At 33.7% G+C, this 22,117-nt stretch overlaps 1 protein-coding gene across 1 annotated transcript in view; it reads left to right on the top strand.

Annotated features, from left to right (window-relative positions):
- ARHGAP18 (Rho GTPase activating protein 18) overlaps window positions 1-22,117 on the top strand; it is a 161,749-nt gene that overhangs the window by 95,313 nt on the left and 44,319 nt on the right. The window contains exons 3-7 of the mRNA XM_051997720.1: window positions 1,620-1,855; window positions 6,002-6,065; window positions 12,472-12,644; window positions 17,571-17,736; window positions 20,077-20,168. Of these exons, the coding sequence (XP_051853680.1) occupies window positions 1,620-1,855; window positions 6,002-6,065; window positions 12,472-12,644; window positions 17,571-17,736; window positions 20,077-20,168 (731 nt within the window). The remainder of the gene's footprint in view (window positions 1-1,619; window positions 1,856-6,001; window positions 6,066-12,471; window positions 12,645-17,570; window positions 17,737-20,076; window positions 20,169-22,117) is intronic.

Here is a 22,117-nt window from a genome sequence, read left to right as displayed (position 1 = left end):
TTTTTTCCTCCAAATTTTAAAATTTAGTCCATGGACTTATTTAAAAATTTCTGGACCTTTTTCTTCCTTCCTTTCTCCCTTTTTCCCTCCCTCCCTTCTTCCTTTCTTCCCTTCCTTCCTTTCTCCCTCTTTTCCTCCCTTCTTCCCTTTCTTCCTCCCTCCCTTTTTCCTTTCCTTCTTTCCTCTCTCTTTTCCTCCCTCCTTTCCTCCCTTTCTTTCTTCTTTTTTTTTCCCTGAGTCAATTGGAGCTAAGTGATTTGCCCAGGCTCACACAGCTAGGAAGTGTTAAGTGTCTGGGGCCAGATTTGAATTCAAGTCTTCCTGACTTCAGGGCTGATGCTCTATCCACTGTACCATCTAGCTGTCCCTGGACCTTTATCCATTTAAAATTTTTCATGCTTTCTCAAATCTATTTGTTAATTCTTGTTCAATTTTTTCTATCCTATGTCATTATAAGACCTTTTTTTTTCCTTTTTTGAACTAATTTATATTGTATGTGTAAATATGAGGTGTTATGTCATTCATTAAAATACATCCTCATTAAAAAAAAAAAAACAAAAAACAAAAAAAACAGCTTTGCAAAAACTTTTTTGAAGGTTAGAAATCCTTCTCCTTACCCTCACTACAGTTTCTCTCTGTGTTTTTATTTATTTTGCCTCCCTTTAGTGAAAGAAGTGATTCTAAAATAAGCAGACTCTTTTGTCATATGGATTATTACAAAAGTACCAAGAAGCACAGAATGGGTCAATGGCATTGCTCCAAGCAACTCTCTTAAGACTATGAGTTATAGGGAAATTTCCAGTTTGCACTGATAAAGGGAATTTTGTCATTAGGACCTTCATATAGAGATAAAATTACAGGGTCTACTTAAAAAAAAAAAAAAAAAGGAACAAGCCAGTTCTTCTCTAATAATTTGTTTACTCATTTGTTATATTATTTTCTTTCTAAAAGGAAACTTAATTTTGTGATTTCAATATTTTCATTAATTTTATTAATTAAATATTAGAATACTTTAAAACTCTCTCTCTAATGAGTGACTTGAATTGTCTTACTAATGGTTATCTGTCACTAAAAATATCTTCCTTGATCTGAAATGTACTTCTTTTTTTGTAAGGGGAAAGTATGTCCAAAGGTCAGTGAAAATAGAACTGCCTAATACTATATAAAACTTGAAAAATTTAAAGTTTTAAAACACAGAATCATTTAGTGACTGGTGCTCTTCTGATATTTTCCTGGTATCCATTTACTTTGCTTATATCAGCTAATGTTAGGAGTTCTTAAAATTTATGGGACAAATTTCTAGAATAGAGTTGGGGACCCAGCTCTATATTGTGATTTCAGCATTAACTTTATTCTTGGAGGCTGGAAAAAGTAGATGTTGGGAAATCTAATTATTTCTGAGGTCATTAAATTTTTTTTGTTATTTTGGCTCACCTAAACAGTAAGGTTTTGCTTTGTTTTTTTGATATCTTTTTTTGGCCAAATGGATGGATAACTTTTCTTAAAAAGTGAGGTATGATGAAATGAGATGGAAGAATTTTGTTAGGGTATGTTTTCCTTTATAATGGAAATTTCCTCAGTCTTTATTGATCTAAGCATTATTTTCCCTCTTGACTTAGAGGGAGAATTAGAAGAGGAATGGTTAAAAGAAGCTGGTTTGTCAAACCTCTTTGGAGACTGTGCTGGAGATTCTCAAGAAAGTATGGTATTCTTATCAACATTGACTCGGACTCAGGCTGCAGCAGTACAGAAAAGATTTGAGACTGTCTCCCAGACAATGAGGAAGAAAAACAAGCAGTACCAAATCCCTGATGTCAGAGACATCTTTGCTCAACAGAGAGAGTCAACAGAAAAAGTAAGTGTTCTTTTCTGCTGATGGATGGATAATGTTAATGAAGAGGAGACAACTGGTGAGTCTGGAAATAATCCATCCCATATGCATAAAGAAAGATGTATGTGTTCTTTTTCTGCTCTCACAGAAAACTGCATCACTGATTTATTTGGACATTTTTGATATTTGGATGGAGGTAGAGTGGGAACTAAAGCATCTATTCCCCCAAGTATTTCAAGCTCTCCTCTTTCACACTTTAAGAATTAGTCCTTCTGTATCCTTGAAGTTGAATTGCTTCCAGCATTGCCCATTTCCATGTGTATTTGGTCCAACCACCATCTTTGTTTTCTTTACTAGTATTTCTACTTCCTTCTATAGCACATCTGTAACTCTGATGTCATGATTCCAGATGTGGAAGTTCTTTTTTTATTGGAGGGGAAAGAGTTTGTTATAAAAATCTTTACTTATCTTTTCTTTTTCAATGTTGTTCTTCATCCAGTTTCATTTTTAATGCCCTTAGCATGACTTACTTGCGTCTCTTGCCAAACTTGCTGTAAACTTGTTTTTCCCTGTGGTGCTTCTCACTGTTTTATGAGCCAATATTGCTCATAATCTTACACCACCCTCCTCCATGAGATTTTGCAAACAAGTTTATATTCTAAACTGGTGTTGCCCTTAGCTGCCAAATCTTTCCTCTTGGCAACAAGGAAAGGGTCTCCTTAAGGAGAAGGGTGAGAAAATAGACCGAGTAAAATCTATGCAATCACATGCCTTCCAGTCTCAGTAAGCATGACACTTCTCAAAGTTCATAGCAACAATATTTTAAAAATAAAATTCTAGTAAATTCTTGAACCAGATGGTCTGGAATCTGTTGATGGAGACACCAGACCAGGAAAAAAAATGCAAATTAATTAAAATAGTGTTAATTTGTTCAAAGTCCACACTGAATAATAAAATCGATATTTAACAAAATTATTAGTTGAGAACTCAGTGCTTCTTATGAACCTGTATTGCATTTGTGATAATCTGTTTTGTACATTTAGCAACTGCAGCAGACTTCAGCCAGCTGTGTTTATATGCATATGAACTACAGGAGTTGAGGGTGTATAGATGCCTCAGTTTTAAATGCTTTCACGTGAAGTTTTGCTGACACAAAGAAATTCACTACAGAAATGAATGCCATCTGCCCTGTCATCCTCGATTGCTAAAGAAAACAATTCAAGTCCAGTGCATGAAAATGTGCCTTTGGATGTTGAAGTAGAAATATTGGCTGTATTTTTTCAGCCAGAGAAGTATATTCTTCCACTGGCTTATCTGGGAAAGTTGAGGTCACAATATTATTATCTTGGTTTTTTTTTTTTTTTTTTTCTTGTTGTTGTTGTTTTTTTGGAGCAAGAGTGATACAACTCCATTCATGTAGACTTTACTGCCTTTATCTGAAAGTCCATGTCCAGTTATAGGTATTTCTAATTGATTTTGACCAATAAGGTAATGGTAGATACAATATGGAAACATCTGTTTTAGTGCTTCTTTTATTTTTTTCTCTGAGTGGTCAGAAAAACATACCTGGTGCCTCCAGTTTAGTGATGTCAGTGATGTGACTTTAACTACCAGGCTACCTGATGAAATGGTACAGGCTCCAAGTTGTCTATTTTAAGTATGCTGTATTTCTATCTTTAGATTATCTTGTCCTAGTTCACATTTTATGATCTGGCTCTAAAGGAATTCTAGTAGTCTTTCTCTTGTCTTAGTTTACATTTTATGGCCAGAGGTGATAGTATGCCTGAAGTGAGATACCTAATCTCAGCACAACTCTACCTTTAAACTATAAAATTAGCATATCAGTGGCATCTTGAAGCTAATGAGTAATAGTAGTGACATCATCCCAACTTTGCCTTTAAGATCAGTGACATAAAGGACCTGGTTTTCTCTGTATAAACTCCCTTTTGGAACTAAGCCCACCATTAATGGTATTCTAATAAAATCTTTGTCTCTTGATTTGGAGATAGTCTGAATCTACAAAGTCTTTTGAGGCACCTCATCAATATTTGTTTTGAGTTTAGCTCCTACACCCAGACATTAGGGAATATGGTTCTCAGCATGTTTCAGGTGGTAGAATTTAAATTGGAATTGTAACTGGGGTATTAAACTTCTGTGTTCAGGGAATACACATTGACTAATGTGTGGGAGTAGAATGATTTGGTTAACCTTAATTCATTGTTATTGTTTTGCAGTCATTTTCAGTCATGACTCACTCTTTAGTGACCCGCATTTTGGGTTTATATATATATATATATATGTATAATGAAGAAAATTCAAATTGGTCACTCCTAGCTAAAGGAAGAGATTGGCTGTACTTATAATCTTCCTATAAATCCTGGGAGACTCTCAGAGAATTGGAATTCATAAAGAATTTATTGCAAATACTAATATTCTTTAGTGAATCCAAATTTCAATGATTCTGGATGCAGCCAAGCCAGATTAAAACATAGTTGGTAATTATTTAACAAAGTAAATAAAAACACAAGAGAACACTGATGATGTTAATATATGGTTTTCAGAGTCTATAAATAATGTAGGGATCCTTCTGTAGGGTTTATTGGTGATCCCCCATCTTTCACTTTGTGTTTAAAACCACTGGGAGTTGGGGGACAGCTAGGTGACTTAAGGAATAGACCACTCAGCCTATAAGTCAAGACAACCTGTGTAGAGGGCCGCAGATAGTGGGGGAACTCTGGGTAAGGTAGACCCTTCGAACCTGCTGACAATGTCTGATTTGGCTTCCCATTTCCCTTTGGTGCCTCTCATCCTTCCTGAGAAGTTAAGGAGGGTGTGACCACCTGTGTTCTATTTGAAGCAAAGGATACTTATAGTAAAGAGGCATTTATTTATCAAGAGCAGAGTGTTTATAGTCATCACTTGCTCAGTATGATGTGATGATATAATGGTTCTCTAGTTGGCTCATACTTAGTGTGCTGTAATGATGTAATCATTTAAATTTTAAATACTAAGGTATTTAAGGGCTGAGAGGAGTTGAAATAGGACTTTACCTTTGACCATCCCTTTGGGTCTCCTGCCTTCTTCACTCCTCCACAACATTCGAGAATTGTTTGTGAGTGGGATCCTCCCAGAGTTCCTTTGGTAACCCGCAGGGAAGGAAAGGGAGAAGAGCCTCGTCCTCTTCTCTAACCCTTCCTTCCTTCCTTCCTTCACTTGCCCAGGGTCACATAGCTAGGAAATGTTAAATGTCTGAGGTCAGATTTGAACTTGTATCCTCCTGACTTCAGGAGTGGTGCTCTATCTAGCTGCGCCTTGCTGTTCCTTTATGTAGCAAAAGAGCAAATAGGTAAAATAGCTGCCATTGGAATCCATAATGGTTTAAAAGAACATACAGCCTCCAGTGAATTGGGCACCTTTAGGGAAGAATTTGACAAGGGCAGACAGGAGTATACATGCTGATGATATGATGCCTCTAAAGAAATAGAGAGGTGGGGAGAAGGAACAGTGATATGGCTTATTGGGTAGAGCACCAGACTTGGAATCAGGAAAACTCATCTTCCTGAGTTCAAATCTGACCCGAGACATTTACTAGCTATGTTGGCCTGGGCACTTAAGGCACTTAACTCTGTTGGTCTCAGTTCCCTCATCTGTTGTATGAGCTAGAGAAGGAAATGGTAAATTATTCTCGTATCTTTGGCAAGAAAACTCCAAATGGCCAGTTTGTGGCCAGTCTAAGGGCCAGACACAACTGAAAATAACTGAACAGCTCTGTGTGTGGGTAGGTGTGTGCATGTGTGCACACATGTGTACATACACTGACTTACATATAGCTTTTCTCTAATTTGGTTGTGAATTTCCTGATGATTGTGGTGGTGGCTGTGGCAACTTGTTTCTAATTCTTCCCAAAAGCCAATAGTACAGTGTTTTCCACATTTTTCAACATACAAGGATTATTTGTTAGCTGATTAGTAAGCTTAGTATTTGTTTAGTTTGTTGCAATTCCAGTAAGCATTCCATTGTCTAAGATTAATAGAATTACTGTATTTACAGTGATATATATATATACATATGCATGTATATATATATATATATATATATATATATATATATATTTTTTTTTTTTTCTGTTTGTAATTCAGTCTGACAAAATGACTTGTTTTCTATGTTTAGGTTCCAGATGGTAGTGAGTTGGACTCTGTCAGTACAAATGAAAACAAATGTAAAGAAAAACATGGTAGGTGGTGCCATTTCTCTTTTATTTTTCCCATTATTGGCTGAATAAAAATTCATGATCTGTTAGAAATTTCTGCTGAGAATGTTATATAGAAAACATTAAAGTATTGTTCCATAAAGGATAATCTCAAAGGGACTTTATATTTGATGCATTCAGATATACAACTAGGTGGGCCTGGAGTCAGGAAAACTTGAATTCAAATCCATCCTGGACACTTGTGATGCTGGGAAAGTCATTTATTATTTGTTTGTCTTGTAAAATGGAGATAATAATAGCTTCTGCATCCCTGAATTCTTGTCAATATCAAATGAGATAATTGTAAAGTATTTAGTACAGAGCCTAGGACATAAGGAATGCTATATGAATATTAGCTATCATTATCACTTTCTTTTATTATTATTATTATTCAATAAATAGTATTAGATTGATTTTTGAAAGACTGAAAATTTCTTATGTAAAAATAATGGTGTATATTCCTATGAATTTTATTTCTTGTTTAATTATATCACATTTCTTTATTATTTTTTCTTTGTCCCTATGTGAGATACATTTTCACTATGTAATTTTTAAGAGAATTTAAAAATTCAACTATATAAAATTGACAATAAGAGAAATTCTTAACTATTAATTATTGTTAAATAGAAATGCAGCCATTTTACTATTTCCAAGTTGTAATACATTGAGTTTCTCGTATGATACCGAAAAGGTTGGATTCAAGATTTTAATTAGCAGTCGTTTATCACACTGCATAGTTCAGTTGTCCTGATGACTGTCGGGGGCCCTGTCAGACATGCATTCTTGCACTCAATATCTGGGTTTGTTTATTCATGGAATCAGGCTATGTGTATATATGTGTGTGTATATATATATATATATATATATATATATATATATATATATATATATATATATATACACATATATACACACACACACACACACACACATACTGAAAGGATGCAGAGAAAAAACAGTCTTAGGAGTTGTGGGTCCTCGATGCCTCAAAGCTAATCTTTAGTGATTTTTAAAAAAAGATATTATAGAGCATTGTAACACTGTGGCCTCATAATTTGGTGGCAGGGGTAGTATTCCATGACACTTCTATATATGAGCAGAATGCATTGCAATCGATAAACTCAGTCCAAGCATCAGAAAATTATTAGAATAACTGGAAAAGGAAAGTAGGGAGTTCTCTGTAGTGGAGAAACACACTTAGATAGTGGAAACATGCATGGGAAAGGAAGCTAAGGGGTACATTATTTAGAGTGCTGGGATTGATGTTAGGAAGAAGAGGGGTTCAAATCCTGCATAAGACCCTACAAATCACTTTATCTCTCAGCCTCAATTTTCCTACTATTTAAAATGTGAGCATTGTTATAGCACCCACTTCACAAAGTTCTTATGAGTCTCAAATAGCATATAAAATGCTTTATAAACCTCAAACTATTATATACTACTGTCTAATTTTTTTTAATGGAAAAGGACATCAGATTCTTCCACAAGAAGGATTGGTATTTCAAGCTAGAGGAGGATGCAGATCAGTTAGATTGTGGCTCAACATTGAGAATCCACGAAAAGAGATAGGGGAAATAGCAATAGAAAGTCAGTTGAGGCTACCAACAAATCTTAAGTGTAAGGTCTTCCTGTAAGGAATTTTCTAATCTTTCTCTAAAAATGTTCAATTAGAATCTTGGAATTGTTCAAAGGAGTTATTATACTCCTTAGTTTGAAGGAGCTTTAGAGTTCATTTTTTCAATTCTGCTGTCAATTACTAGGAAAAGATGGCAAATCACTTATTGGGCCTTTCATCCGCTTTCATTCTCAGTGTCCTATTTACTTCAGTTGGCAAATCATTGAATTACCAAGGAGATCAAATGAGATAATATTTGCAGTTTCTTTTTATGCAAAGTAATTGGGGTTAAGTGACTTGGTCACAGTCACACAGTAACACAGTTACAGCTAAAGTGTAAGTGTTTGAGGCCAGGTTTGAACTTGGGTCCTCTGGACTCCAGAACCAGTATGCTATCCACTGAGCCATCTAGTTACCCCCAAATGAGATATTTGAAAAAGCCCTTTTTAAACCTTAAAAGCACTATATGAAAGTCAATTATTACTAGTATATGTTTGTGTGTATATATGTATACACACATGTACATGCACATGTATGTATACACACAAACATATGTGTGTGTGGTTGTTTTATTTTCATTCTGTGGGTACAAAATTTCACGTTGTTATAAAATAACCAATTTTTTCCAAAGGAAACTTTTCCTTCCCCTGTTGTCCTCCTTACTTTTCCCTCCTAGTCGTCTTCTTTTTTTTTTAATCAGAAAATCTTTCATTGGTAGGGAAATATAAGTATGGACTGTCAGAATGCTGGCTTAATGCTAGAGATGGACAGTTTATGCTAGCATAAATGTATTCACTTATCCCTTTCACATCATGACTTTCAAGGTTTCAGCATACATATAACGTGCATTGACATAAATAATTGAATAGGAATTTTTGGGGAGTTTTGCAGAAGCCACAGATGACACAAAGTGTATGATCAAATACTTAACCCTATTTTTGCAATAAGGTACTATAAATACCTCATAAAACAAAAGGAAAAAAAAATCAACTTCTTCTTTGATTCAAAGGGAGAATCAAAAAATTTTAAACAGCTTTTCTGGACCTCAGGGGCACTGGGTCCCTGCAATGTTGAAGGGATAACTATGTACTTTAGGTTTTTATGGTTTTATGGCTGCCAATCACCCAATCACAGAAGAGAACTTGACCATAGGTTTTTCCCCACTTCGTGGAGTCCAGGCTACAGTCTATACGAGTGGGAAGTTCTAAAAGGCCAATTCATCATGTTAGTCCTTGCCAGAAGCTGTGCTTGCATCAAACAGGCTGGAGTAGTGTGACCTACTTGTTTCCTGATTTACATCTGTTTTGGCCAGCATACTGTGAAGTGGGCCCAGATTCTCAAATTAGCATAACAAGAGAATCAATTAAACTCAAGTAAAGCCATGCTAGTCTCCCAGTGTTTACAACTGCACCTGTGTTCAGTGCTCTTCTTGCTCTTTTTCAGCCAGTGAAGAAACCAGTGTTAGGCAAACAGTGGAAAAATCTGAAGAGAATGATGGGAAAACACTGTCTGGGATTCATTCAAAAGTGTGACTATCCCAACAGCTCCCTGAGGGTGGAGGTGCTGTGATTCATGGCGAATGAAGTTTCTGCCACTCAATTTTTATACATGTTAATTTAAATAATTTTTTGTTCTCTAATTTAGATAACCATAAGACTGTTCTAGTGTTAAATGCAGGGCTTTTCATATTTGAAAATGGGTCTTAATTATATGGAGAATATTCGCCCATTATTGGACACACAAACTTTTTCCATGTTAATGGCACAATATTCTTAGTAAATAAATATAATATAAATTATAATGAAAAATCCATCATTCTTTAAAAAATTGTTTTATTATCTCCTATTTTGTACTTTGGAGACAGGAGAAACAATTTTATTAAATGTTGCCTTTAGATTTTTGTAACGAGTATGAATGGTAAGAGAGAAATGATCTTTAAGAAGTTTTACAAAATATATGTGGCATCTGACTCAATCCTAAAAATGGGAAACCAAGGGAAAGGAAGTAAAGCAATTCACACCTTGAGAATTTAATACAAAAGCCAAATGGCTTCTCTTAATACATTGTGTTAGTTCCCATCTGACAATAAACAATAATTCAATTATTATTCTGTGATGAATATGATTTATCACTAGTTTGGCTGCTTGATGGTAAATTATATATTCAAATGTTGGATTTTAATTTCAAAGATATTAATTTTTGTATAACAACCGGATGACTAGTTGCATTGCATCTATGTTAACATATACTTCTGTTCACTGTTCTTCCTTTCTCAGTGTGGGGGAGGAAGTTTTGTTTCATATGTGTGTTTTGTATCTTTATTCCTGTCCCATTTCTTCTACTACAAAGCATTCTTTCTAGCAAGAACTAATTGCTTAAAAAAAACAAAACAAAACAAACAAAAAAACACACACACACACACACACAAAAAAAAAAAAAAAAAACAATTACTGTCTTCATTGTGACTTTTTTTTTTTTTTTTGTGGGGGAATAGTCAGGGAGAACAATATTTTCTTCAAAAAATTCTTAGCTGCATATAAGGTAGTACAAAATAGTTGCTAATTTAAAAAGTGGCCAATCAGCTTTCTTCTTTACAGCTGTTTCCTAGGTAACGAACACACATTCACAGAAAAGCACAAACCAGAATAAACCAGGGGCAAAATAGAATGAAAAAAAAAAAAAAAAAAAACTTGCCTTGACCCTTTGGTTGCCACTTCAAAACAAAACAAAAAATTAACAGTTAATAGAATGCCAGTATTGAAAAAATGTATTTATGGGTTAAGTTTGTTTTTTAGGAGAAATAGCAGCATTATATAAAAATCATAGATGACGTTTGCTTTTCTCATTCAGATTTAGATATGTTACTGTCACTTTTATTATTAATAATAGCGATAGTGCTATTATTTTAAATTTAAATTTGTGCTTCTTTGAGAGTAAAGGACATAAGGACATTAGCTGAGATTCAATGTAAGTGGGTTTTGGGGAGAAAATAAGTAGGTAATGCAATAGATAAAAGTCAGGAAGATGTTTTATGGATTCGAATCCCTTTTCAGACACTTACTAGTTATGTGGTCCTGGGCAAATAATTTATCTCTCTTTGTCTCTCATCTATAAAATACTCTAGAAAAGGAAATGGCAAAGCATTCCACTGTTTTTGCCAAGAAATGGGTCACAACAAGCTTAAAAAAACTATGTAACAACAAAAGTTACATTTATATTTCTTTTTTTTTAAATAATGTACATACTCATAAACATAAATGATTGATATCTTGATTTCTTCCCAAACACCTTTATTTTAATTTCCATCCAAGTCTCTGTATTTGTTTAATTTTCCCCAGGGATCTTTCAAAAATTCATTAAACTCCTTTATGATTGGGTGCCAGTGTGGATGGTGTGTATGCTTTTATTAGGCTTCTCAGAGCTTTTAAACTGTAAACAGAGTGAATATAATGAAAAAAAATCAGAACAAACCACAATGCAACAGTTCTCACCCAGGCTGTTTCAGTATGTGCTATATTCAAAACTGAAAAGTTTCCTGGAGAGTTTTCCTTAGAAGACTCATCATCAGAAGTTAAAGCTGCTTGTTTCAGCAGAGAAGTTTAGAATATTAATGTAGATTGTCATGAATAGAGGGAAAAAAACAAAAACAAAACTAATCCTTGGAAATGATGATGAAGTTCAGAACATTTCTGACTAATATGGCCCAAGGATCTTCTGGGTGCCTTTGCACTCTTCTACCAGTTTGTTTTGGTACCAGCTGGCTCCAGCCCTGACTCACAGCTATTAGCTTTTTGGCACTTTTGGCTTTGAAATTCTCAGAATACTAAGTAGGTGAAATTCCAGTAAAGGGCAGGTTGGGTGGGGAGGGAGTTTTATTCCAGGAAAATTTTTTAGCATCAAACAGGTAGAGAAATATGGTATTGGTGCTATTAAAGAATCCTAGTCAATCTTGTGCCTCCTTTGCTAATCAAATGCACATTTAATATACAACTCTACTTTATTAATTTCTTCCTTAGTTTGGTAAAGCTGATGGCCACTTTTAGTGATTTTTTAAAATATAATCTAATCCAAGACATGTACGTGTGGCTGTATAGAAAGAAGGGTTAATAAATGAGTATGTGTCTACTTCCTTGGAATGTCCCTTTGTTATGTACCATTTTCCAATTTCTTTTCTGGATTTTCCATTTATCATCTTATTTTTTGTGTTTAAATAGCCCCCACTAAAGTTCTTCAATCCTTCAAGGGGTAACTAAGATTAACTTTAGTTTTCAAATGCTATCTCTTTGGAGTAGAATCCTCCTTATCAGTTTTTATGAAATTAGAAAGGCTTCAAATGTAAGCCTGGTGATAACTAGCATTTTTTTTTTTTTTTTTCTGAAAACCAGTTTGGCTATTTCTGAAAAAATATCTTATCATGTCCACTAGTGATAGTTTTTCATTATGGTTGCTAGGTGGCACAGTGGACTTGAGGACAAATCCTATCTCACATTTATTACCTGTGTGACTCTGGACGAATCATTTGAACTTTCTTAGCCTTAGGTTCCTTATCTGTAAAATGGGGATAAAAATATAAGGATCAAATGAGATAACATGTATAAAAGTTCTTTGTACATTTTGAAGAACTGTATAAATGCTAGTTATTGTTGCTTTTTTCAGACATAGTAACTCTTAATGATTGTCTAATGCATCAGAGATTCATGATTTGCTTGTAGAAGAAATAACTACAGAAATAACAAACATTTATAATATTCTTGGTTTTGGGTCTCTTATATCCAGATTTGGCCTCTAACCTTGGGATTAGTGAGAAGAACAGCCCATACCTGCCTGAAGATGTACCTGTTTCTGAAACGGACATCAACTTAGAGATTTCCTTTGCAGAGCAAGCAGCCAACATGAAAGAGACCTCAAAAAAGCTTCTAGAGAACAAAGAAGAGTATAATTCATTACCTGTATGTATATATCTTAAGAGTTCTATACTAAGTAGGCATTCTTTGGCATGCATTCTCTCAACAGATGAGGAATGAATGAATGGATATTGACTTTTACTTTCTGAATTAGTGTTTGTCTCTTGAATTTCATTCCAGCTCTATAATTCTATACATCATGTAATATTTAAATAGATATATGATTTCATAGATGTAAATAGTCATTTCAGTATTAAATATGAAACAATAAAATGACAAAAAAAGTCATCTTTACTTTTCTTTAAAACCATTCAAAAGCCCAGTGCTAGCATTTTTCAACATTAATTCTTTAAAATGTATTAATCCAGAGTCAAATTTATTTTAAAAATTGTAATCTATTAGAAGAGGAGAGAGGTATTGTCAGCTAGAATCTCAGACTTTTCCTTACCTTGATTAACCAGCATGGATTAGTGATATGCTTTGATACAGATAAGAATGGGAGTCTTACATCTGTTAATTAATTGATTAAAGACCAATTATGTTTAATTATTTTAATATGACCAAAAGGATGTTATGTAAATGACCTTTAGTTTTGATGTAAAAACAAATCCAATGAGTAATTAAGAACATCTTCTCATTCTAGTTACTTTACCTGTCTAATTAATGCATTCTTTTTCACTTCATTTCTAAGAAACAGGGAAGATGATGGATAGAAGAACCACCTCACTTGTCCAGATTTCTAGACTTCCTCCAACTCTCTGAAATTAATAGCATTGAATTATCAAATTAAATTTAGACTCTCATTTGAAATTTCATTGTTTCCCATTTAAATCTGTTATTGAATAGCAACCTTGGTTGTTCAGTTTCTTAATCCCCAGCATATTAGACATAGCAAATAAGAAAGTTCCTATAGGAGGACATATTAGAAATTATTATGAAATAAATCAAAGAACACTGATCTTGGAACCAAAGCACCTGAATCTGTTTCTTTGCCAGGTATAGCTTTCTTTAAGCAACTAATTTTTCTTCTTAGGCCTTAGTTTCCCTATCTATGAAAAAGAGAGTGAAAATAATTGTACTAGCTATCAAGCAGGGTTATTATGAATAGTACTTTGCCAACTTTAAAGCATTAGAAACATAAACTGCTGTTATTGTAATAAAGACAGCTGAAGTTATAGCCTGCCAAAGTAGTTGGAGACAAAAATTAATGCAAGGAGAGAACTTGTTTTATTACAAAGTCAAATAATAGATATTAATAATGTTGACTTGCTCTCCAATTTTTTATCTTCCATCATTCAGGATAATCAGGGGTTGCTGAATTTTAGTGCTTGCAATGATCTTACAGAGGTTATAATCAAGCCTTTTAATTTTATAGATTTACAATTATGTACTGTATATAAAAGGCAAATCAATAAATATTTATTTCCTATTCTGTGCCCAGTAATAGGTAGGCTTCAAAAAACATGCCTATGTCTATCTCTGGCAATTTGATTTTAAGAAAAACACTGAATTTTTGATAAGTCTTTAATTCTATTTTTAAGTAAGCAAAAAGACAGAGTAGCTTATGCTGAATCACACTCCTTGCTCTCAACAAACTAGACAATCTACTCCATTAACTAAACAAAAATGTGAGGAAATTTCATAAATATTTAAAGGTTCTACCATGAATTAAACATTGGGATAAAGAGCTCATTCTTTTTATTAGGTGCTGTGTTTTAAAAAAAAAAAAAATTGCTAGGTAAGCCAAATGCTTGAAGTAATAACATTTTAGGTTTCTTTGAATATTTATCTGGGATAATGCTTCAATTATTGCATTGCATTTTCTCCTTTTGGAATGTTATAACAATTTCAATTTAATATTGGATCACTTTTCTATGTGGTTATTGGCATTTAACAGTTCAGAACAATGAATTTAGAGTCAGATGCAGGATGCCATTCTTAGCAATTATAAGATGACCTCACCAGACTGAATTCTACCAGTCACTTCTTTACCAAGAACCTGGAAGTTATAAAGTTAATAAGCCAATAACTATTTCATTCCTGAATTGATAACATAGCTCTCTTAGCATAGGGGAGTAGAGCTTAAACTAAGCTATCTGAATAGTAGTTATCCACTCTGAATTCTTGATTTACCGAGGAACCTCATGTTTGTTTCCTTGTTACTTTCTTTATGCCCACTTAATTTTTTAATAATAATCCAAGAAATGCCATGTCAAAATGGATAGTTGGAATAATCAGAATAATAACTAATATTTACATAGCTCATATTATATGCCAGGAACTATGCTAAGAATTTTACAATTATTATCTCATTTGATTCTCAAAATTCTGGGAAGTTAGTACTATTATTATCCCCAGTTTACAGATGAAGAAACTGAGGCAAAGTGACTTGCCCGGGAAACATAGCTAGGAGTTTTCTGAGGCTAGATTTTGTTTTTCCTGATCCTAGGCCCAGTAGTCTAATCCACTGTATATTAACTGGTTCCTTGACTGGATTTCAAGTTTAGCTCCTGCCACATATTGGCAGGGTGATTGTTGGCAAAGCCATTAATATTTTGGGATGATCAGCAATTTTCTAAGAATGTTGTAGAGGAAGTTTCCCAATAATGAGCTTCTTTTTATGAAATCACAATTCTAGACTAACTCTACCCCTACCCCCAACATTCCATGAAAAAAAAAAAAGTCAAATATTAATAACAAAATATTTAAAATAGTGACAGTTCAGCAACTTTTAGTAGAAATTCTTAGGGAGAATTAGATAATCAAGTGTTATTAGGAACAAAACTCTATGGGTGTGGATGACTACTATGGCAAGGAAACTGATATTAGCCCTGAGATTACTTTCCTCAATGGTTTTGATTGCCTAGGATAAAGATTGTCATTTAAAAAAAATATAGTTCATAGACAATAGTACTAGTGTCATATATATATATATATATATATATATATATATATATATATATATAGCTTCAGTCTTTTTTTTTAATCTTTTGAGCTAATTTGGGACAGCGTTCCCAATTATTCTATTGTTAGAACAGAAAAAAAAAAGATGAAAAAATACAATTTTTGTCTCAGAAGGAATTTTTAGTTTAAATGACAGGAAGCTCAGTAGGACATATAGAAGTCTGTGTGTGTGTGTGTATTCATTTTTATTTAAGAGCATATTAAGATTAAGGAAAACTGTGTGGGAAATAATAGATTATTTTGATACTTAGCTTTTCCATGAACCTAATAGAGGTGCCTTTTGGTAGCAGAGAGAGTGGATTTATCACAAATCAGAATATGGGATTTAAAAAATGTATATATTATTTAAAACCTAACAACATCAAATAAAATGAACATTTGCACATATGAAATAGAACATAAAATAAGTATTAAATATGAAATTTTGAATCTGTTCTGCAGAGCTTTTTTCCCCTTTTAATTATATAATACTTTAGTCATGTAACTTTCAAAACCGTCCTCCTTCTTGGTGTTTCCTTATCTTCTATACTTAATTTTTTCTTTTATTTACTGTTTCAGTGACGCTATCCCCCCCCCCCCCCCCTTTTCAGCAACTTTGTTATTAAAATAGTGCAAAAAACAAGAGAAAAAGTATAAATAGAGGAGACTGTATTGGGAGCATGTCAGCAAATTTGTCCCATTTCACCATATTACATATTTTCTTTCTTTCTTTTTTTCCTTATTGTTTGTTTTCCTCCATGTTCCAGTTTAGTCTCTTCTATAATGTTATTTTTTCCCCTACTAAACCAAGTGATTGTGGAATGTGTGATCTGGAAGTCAGGGAGGGCTAGGTAGGGGCTTTGGGAGAGGAAAAGAAAAGAAATTGAGAACCAAGAAGGAGAAAATGAAATTCTTTTCTCAAGTTCTTATCTTTGTCCTTTTGGCTAACTGACTAGGTACTCAGCATTTGACTCCTTCATGGTTAAATGAGTGGAAAATGTGTTCTTTAACCTGTACCAAGATCACTGGACATGGGGATGGGCTATTCTGGGAAGATTTGCTGAATATATTCTAGACTCTCAAATGTGCTTTAGAGGTTAGACATATATACATATGTCATGACAGAGCATAATTACGGGGAGAAGTAGAGAGTAAAGAGTAGCAGGCCAATCCACCTGACACTCATAGCTTTAATTCTCAGGTTTAAATATTTAATTTCTGGGCTTGGATAATTCTTAAAAAAATACCTTTTTTATTTTTCAAAATACATGTAAAGATAGTTTTTAACACTCACCCTTGCAAAACCTTGTGTTACCAATTTTTCTCCCTCCCTCTCTTACTTGCCCTCCTCTAGACAGCAAGTAATCCAATATAGCATGTGCAATGCTTCTAAACATGCTACATGAGAAAAATCAAATAAAAAGGGGAAAAAAAACATGAGAAAGGAAAAAAAATACAAGCAAATAAACAATATCAAGAAACTTTTAAAAAGTGAAAATACTTTTGTCCACATTCAGTCCCCATAGTTGTCTCCCTGGATATGGATGGCTCTTTCCATCACAAATATATTGGAATTTTGACTAGTTCTCTAATTAAAATTATCAGTGTTCTTTGATTTTCTTTTTCATTTCCCCATTTGTCTTACTGTTTTATTTTTAATGAAGATACCACCTTCCCTTCCTGGATTCCTGCATAGAATGAGTGTGTGTGTGTGTGTGTGTGTGTGTGTTTGTGTTTGAATGAGTTTGAGAGAGAGAGAGAGAGAGAGAGAGAGAGAGAGAGAGAGAGAGAGAGAAGGAAAAGGGGCGGAGAGGGCAGTGAGAGTATGGGTCACTTTTTTAATCCAGGTCAACATTGCTTCAGGTTCTATGGTCACTTTTCATTGGTTAGTTGCATCCTTCTTCCTTTAGAAAATTCTTCTTTCCAATTTTAATCAGAATTTTTCTGTAAACTATTTACTCCTTTACATCTTTTTATTTAAAAAGTGAGTTCATCTTATATTTACTTCATTTGTGGTATTTCTTTTAGAATTTCAGACTGCCAAAGGACAAAACGGGTAACACAAGGATTGGTGACCTGGCACCTCAGGACATGAAGAATGTTTGCTGTTTGGCTCTCATCGAATTGACTGCACTGTATGATACACTTGGAATTGAGCTCAAGCACCAAAAAGCTGTGAAAATAAAAACAAAAGGTAAAGGCATTTAGTAAAAATCATTAAATTCTCTCATGAAGAGGCAACAAAGATGATTTTGGCTTTTTGCCATTATGCCTACGGAACAATTCTAAGTATGAGTGGCAGGGTTGAAATATTAAGTTTTTCACACCTCACATATTAAGTATAGAACACACTACATCATGTTAGAGGGCACTGTGGGCAGATAAGGAGAAAGTGTTAAAAGTTTCTGTTCAGGAATTTGAAGGAGGATTGGCTTCTCACTCCATTTGATACTATCATTTTTGGCAATTCTACATGTTTCACTGCTGTGTATGGTGTACTTATTGATTCATCTACAGATTCAGCTCTTGAGAAGAGTGCTTCAGAAGTAATAATAACATCTTATATTTCAATAATAGAGCTTACATAAAGATCATAAATAATTTCATGGCTGTCCCTGTGATGGAGAGTAAATGAAGATGACTTTTAAAAAATTCAGAGAATGGTTACCTGACCCCTTGAAATGGTTGTAATTTTTATCCCCAACATTCACTACTATTTTGTTGATCATTGTTAGCCTGATAGCATTACTATTAGTAAAGCTATTTAGACGATCAAACTTTGAGCATAACAAATTACTCTTTTTTGATCAATCATTATTAGAAACTAGCCTTATCCCTTATATAGTGATTTTTTCCCCCCATAATGTAGTAGAATTAAGAGAGACAGCTTTGAAGCCAGGAAGACCAGCAACCTCTGACACATGCTAGCTGTGTAATCCTGGACAAATGACTTACTTTCTCAGTGCTCTGGCTAATTCTCTGAGATTATACATTGAAGAAAACACATAGACCTTTCCTTTTCTGGTAAATAGAGTTTTCTCTATGCCAGTGAAATGACAGATCCAATCCCTATTCTTAGAGTGGAATCACTTCCATACCTGTTTGATCTGCGCAACAACCCTATTCACTCCTCAGTTTTGTTTTCTATACCTCTTCCCAAAGACCCACCATGAATTTTTATAGCACAATTATAATTCCTCAGGGCTCTCTTCTTGAACCATCTGAGGATTTCTTCTAATGAAAACTGAATAGAAATTGTTTAGAAAAGCATTTGACAAGTTATATTTATTTATTTTTATTTTTTTGTCAACCCTGCTACTTGTGTTTTAAATCCTGATTCTCTGTCTCCTTGAGAAACACTGAAAAGCTGCTCTCCTGTCCTAGATAATCTCATTCTTCTTACATTGTTTGGACTGATGATTAGAGTGATGAAATTAACAGTAAGCAAACTGTTTCTAGGTTTTCGAGGATTGATGTGACCAAAAAAGTATTGGATTTAAAATCAAAGAGTTAGGATTTTGAGTGATAGCTTCACTACCTAAATGGCTAGTCATATAATTCTTGAATCTCATTTTTTCCTCACTTGTGGAGATTAATAATACTTGTAAAGGTAGTTGTGAGGTTCCCATGAGGTGATGCATATAGTGCTTTTTAAAGAATAATCTTGTATTTATTTTGTACATATTTACATATGTGTATGCTACAGCTCCTTTTCCTAATAGTTCCTTAAGATTGCTCAATGAGTTAGTATTTATTATTCACCTATTGTGTGCCAAGCACTGTTCTGGAGAGATAAAGAAAGGCAAAACTCGAGAAGCTCATGGTCCAGGGGGAATGTTTAACTTCTCTGTGTGTATCCTCACTACCTAGCACAGGGCCTGGTAGTATATAATTGAGCACCTTTTCTTGATGGATAACTTAAGCTTTTCTCTTCCAATACAAATATTTTATTGAATATAAATAGAAACTATATTAACTAGTTAATTTTTTTAACCTCAGTTTAAAGAAAGTTTTGTGAATGTCTTTCTATATTAAATCCCTTTAGAGATATGATATAGCAGCACTTCCTTTCAACAATGTGATGATTGATAGCAAAATTAGATAAACTTCTTGAATTTTTCTGATCTTTTTAAAGTTCCATGCATCTTTTCTAAGTTCTTTGCCTTATATTATTTTTCTGAAAAGAAGATTTGCTGAATAAGGTCATACTGCCAACTGATTTCTGAAAAAGCAGATGGTCCCTTTATATTATTTCATTCATTATAGCATTCTGAATTCTGATCTATGCTAAAATAGAAGTTCCCACTCTTGAGGGAAAAGATATGAAAGGATATTTGCCTTTTGCCAGAGTATTTAGTTTGATTACACTTAGTAACCTGATTGCATATATTCATTCAGCTCTGACATACTGAATATGAGGTCAGGGGCTCCAAATGTGCAAGGAAAACTTATGCTTTGAAATCATCTCTTTCTATCCCTATTTTCATACTTTGAAATAGATGTGAAATGTTCTATTTTCTTTTGCTTTGTGCAGACTCTGGTCTTTTTGGTGTTCCCCTGTCAGTATTGCTAGAGCAGGATCAGAAGAGAGTCCCAGGGACGAGGATACCCTTGATCTTTCAAAAAGTGAGTAGACAATGAGTAAGTCAGCTGGGTTTGGGAATAGCAAATTCTGAAAGATTGATGTCTTTGGCATTAATATTCTCATAATGGAGTCTCCTGAATTGTCATGTCTTTACTCTTGGTACAATAATCGCTTCAGTTTCAAGGGTTGATGGCATATATTTCACAGAGATGCTTTTTGTGGGATTAAGACTGAATAATAATTACTTGACTAACTTTAGTTATTACTGAACTGATTCCTTTTATTTGACTGACACTTCAATTTCTTAGAACACAGCTGAATAGGGGTTCTTCTTTTAGGGGATCTTGATTCAGAACTTGATTCAGAAAAAAAAAAAACTCCACCAACACATATATTAAATTTTTTTACATATAATTAAAATTTACCATTTTTCCTTAAATTATGAATTTTTAAAGAATATTATTTTGAAAAGTGGTCCATGAGAATCCCTGACAAAAGGGATCTATGACACACACAAACAACAAGAACAAAAAAGGTTAAGAATCCTTGCAGAAGTAAGAAATACTCATAAATTTGTTAGGAATTTTACAATTCTCCTATAAAATTCTATCTTGGTACCTTGTCATGGCACAGCAGTAACTGGATTATCAAAAATTATTACTGGTGGTATGTGAATTGGCAGTTTCTACCAAACTAGAAAGATTGTGAGCTGTTCAGTGCCAGAGAGTATTTTTTTGAGTGATGCATTTCATCAAAAACTGGACCAGTAAGTAATGGCTTTGGCTGCAAAAGATTCATTCATCTTCTAACAACCTACTAAGGTGTAATAGAGTTGTGGTCTTCACTGATGAAAGAAGTTATCCCATGGATGAAATCATAACTATTGAAGTCTTGATTGTTAGAAGTATTTTACTTTTGTGAATATTTTGTCTTTATGCATTTCCTAAGCTTTTCTGTTTACACTATGTCAGGTTTAATTTAGCAGGTTCTTTTTCTAAAGATAGAGCTCAGCAACTAATTTCTAATTTTATCAATTCACCAATATATTCCACTTTCAATTCATGAATCAGTTATCCAGGGAAATCAAAACATCCAAAATCAGCCTTGCTTTCCTCTACCAGTTGTTATATACTCAGGAACTACTTATTAAGTTTAATACCAACCTAAACAATGCAGAGCTATGTCTTATTGCATTTCTCTACTATGCCAAACATTAGATCTTGAACATGGGTGTTCAGTAAACATTTGAATGAGTGAACAACAAAAGCAGAATAGATCTGCTACAGAATCCTAATGCATTTCAGAATCAACCATGAATGATTTTCGTATTATCCATCTTATATCTGCCTTCTGTTTGGCTTCATATTCCCTTCCCACTCTTCTTGCATTCTAAGATCCAGAGACATTGGGTTTCTTTCTGATTCTTCCACATAATACATTTGTCTCCCCATTCTTAGTGTTTTCATTGATTGTCTCCTACATCTGAACATTCTTCTTTATTTGCTTGCTAGCTTCTCTGGCTTCTTTCATTTAAAATCACATCTTTTGTAAGAAGCCTTTCCCAATATGTATTAATATTTTAGTGTCTATCTCTGAATATACCTCCAATTTGTCCCTTATATATCTTCTTTTTACATAAATTTTTACCCATTGTCTCCCACATTAGGCTTGAATGCCTTGAGATTGGGGAATATTTTTTGCCTTTCTTTATATTCCCAACAAGTTGCACAGTGCCTAGTTCTTAATAGATATTTAGTAATTGCTAACTAAATCTTTGCCAGGCATGGACATGAATTCATTGCCCTAGTATTTCTACAGCTAGTTCTACTTTTTGTTAAATTCAAATCACAATGGATTAAACATATTAAGTTCTAGATATCTTCTTTTATCTTCACAGTATCATTTTTGGATCATTATATGTTTTTTTACCCAAAAGTTTAAATAATGAAATTTTAAAATACCAACAGTATATTTGCTTGTTTTTTGTGTT

Source organism: Antechinus flavipes, chromosome 4, assembly GCF_016432865.1.
Source record: "Antechinus flavipes isolate AdamAnt ecotype Samford, QLD, Australia chromosome 4, AdamAnt_v2, whole genome shotgun sequence".
NCBI classification, from domain to species: Eukaryota; Metazoa; Chordata; class Mammalia; order Dasyuromorphia; family Dasyuridae; genus Antechinus; species Antechinus flavipes.
This window is presented reverse-complemented; position numbering and strand designations above follow the sequence as displayed.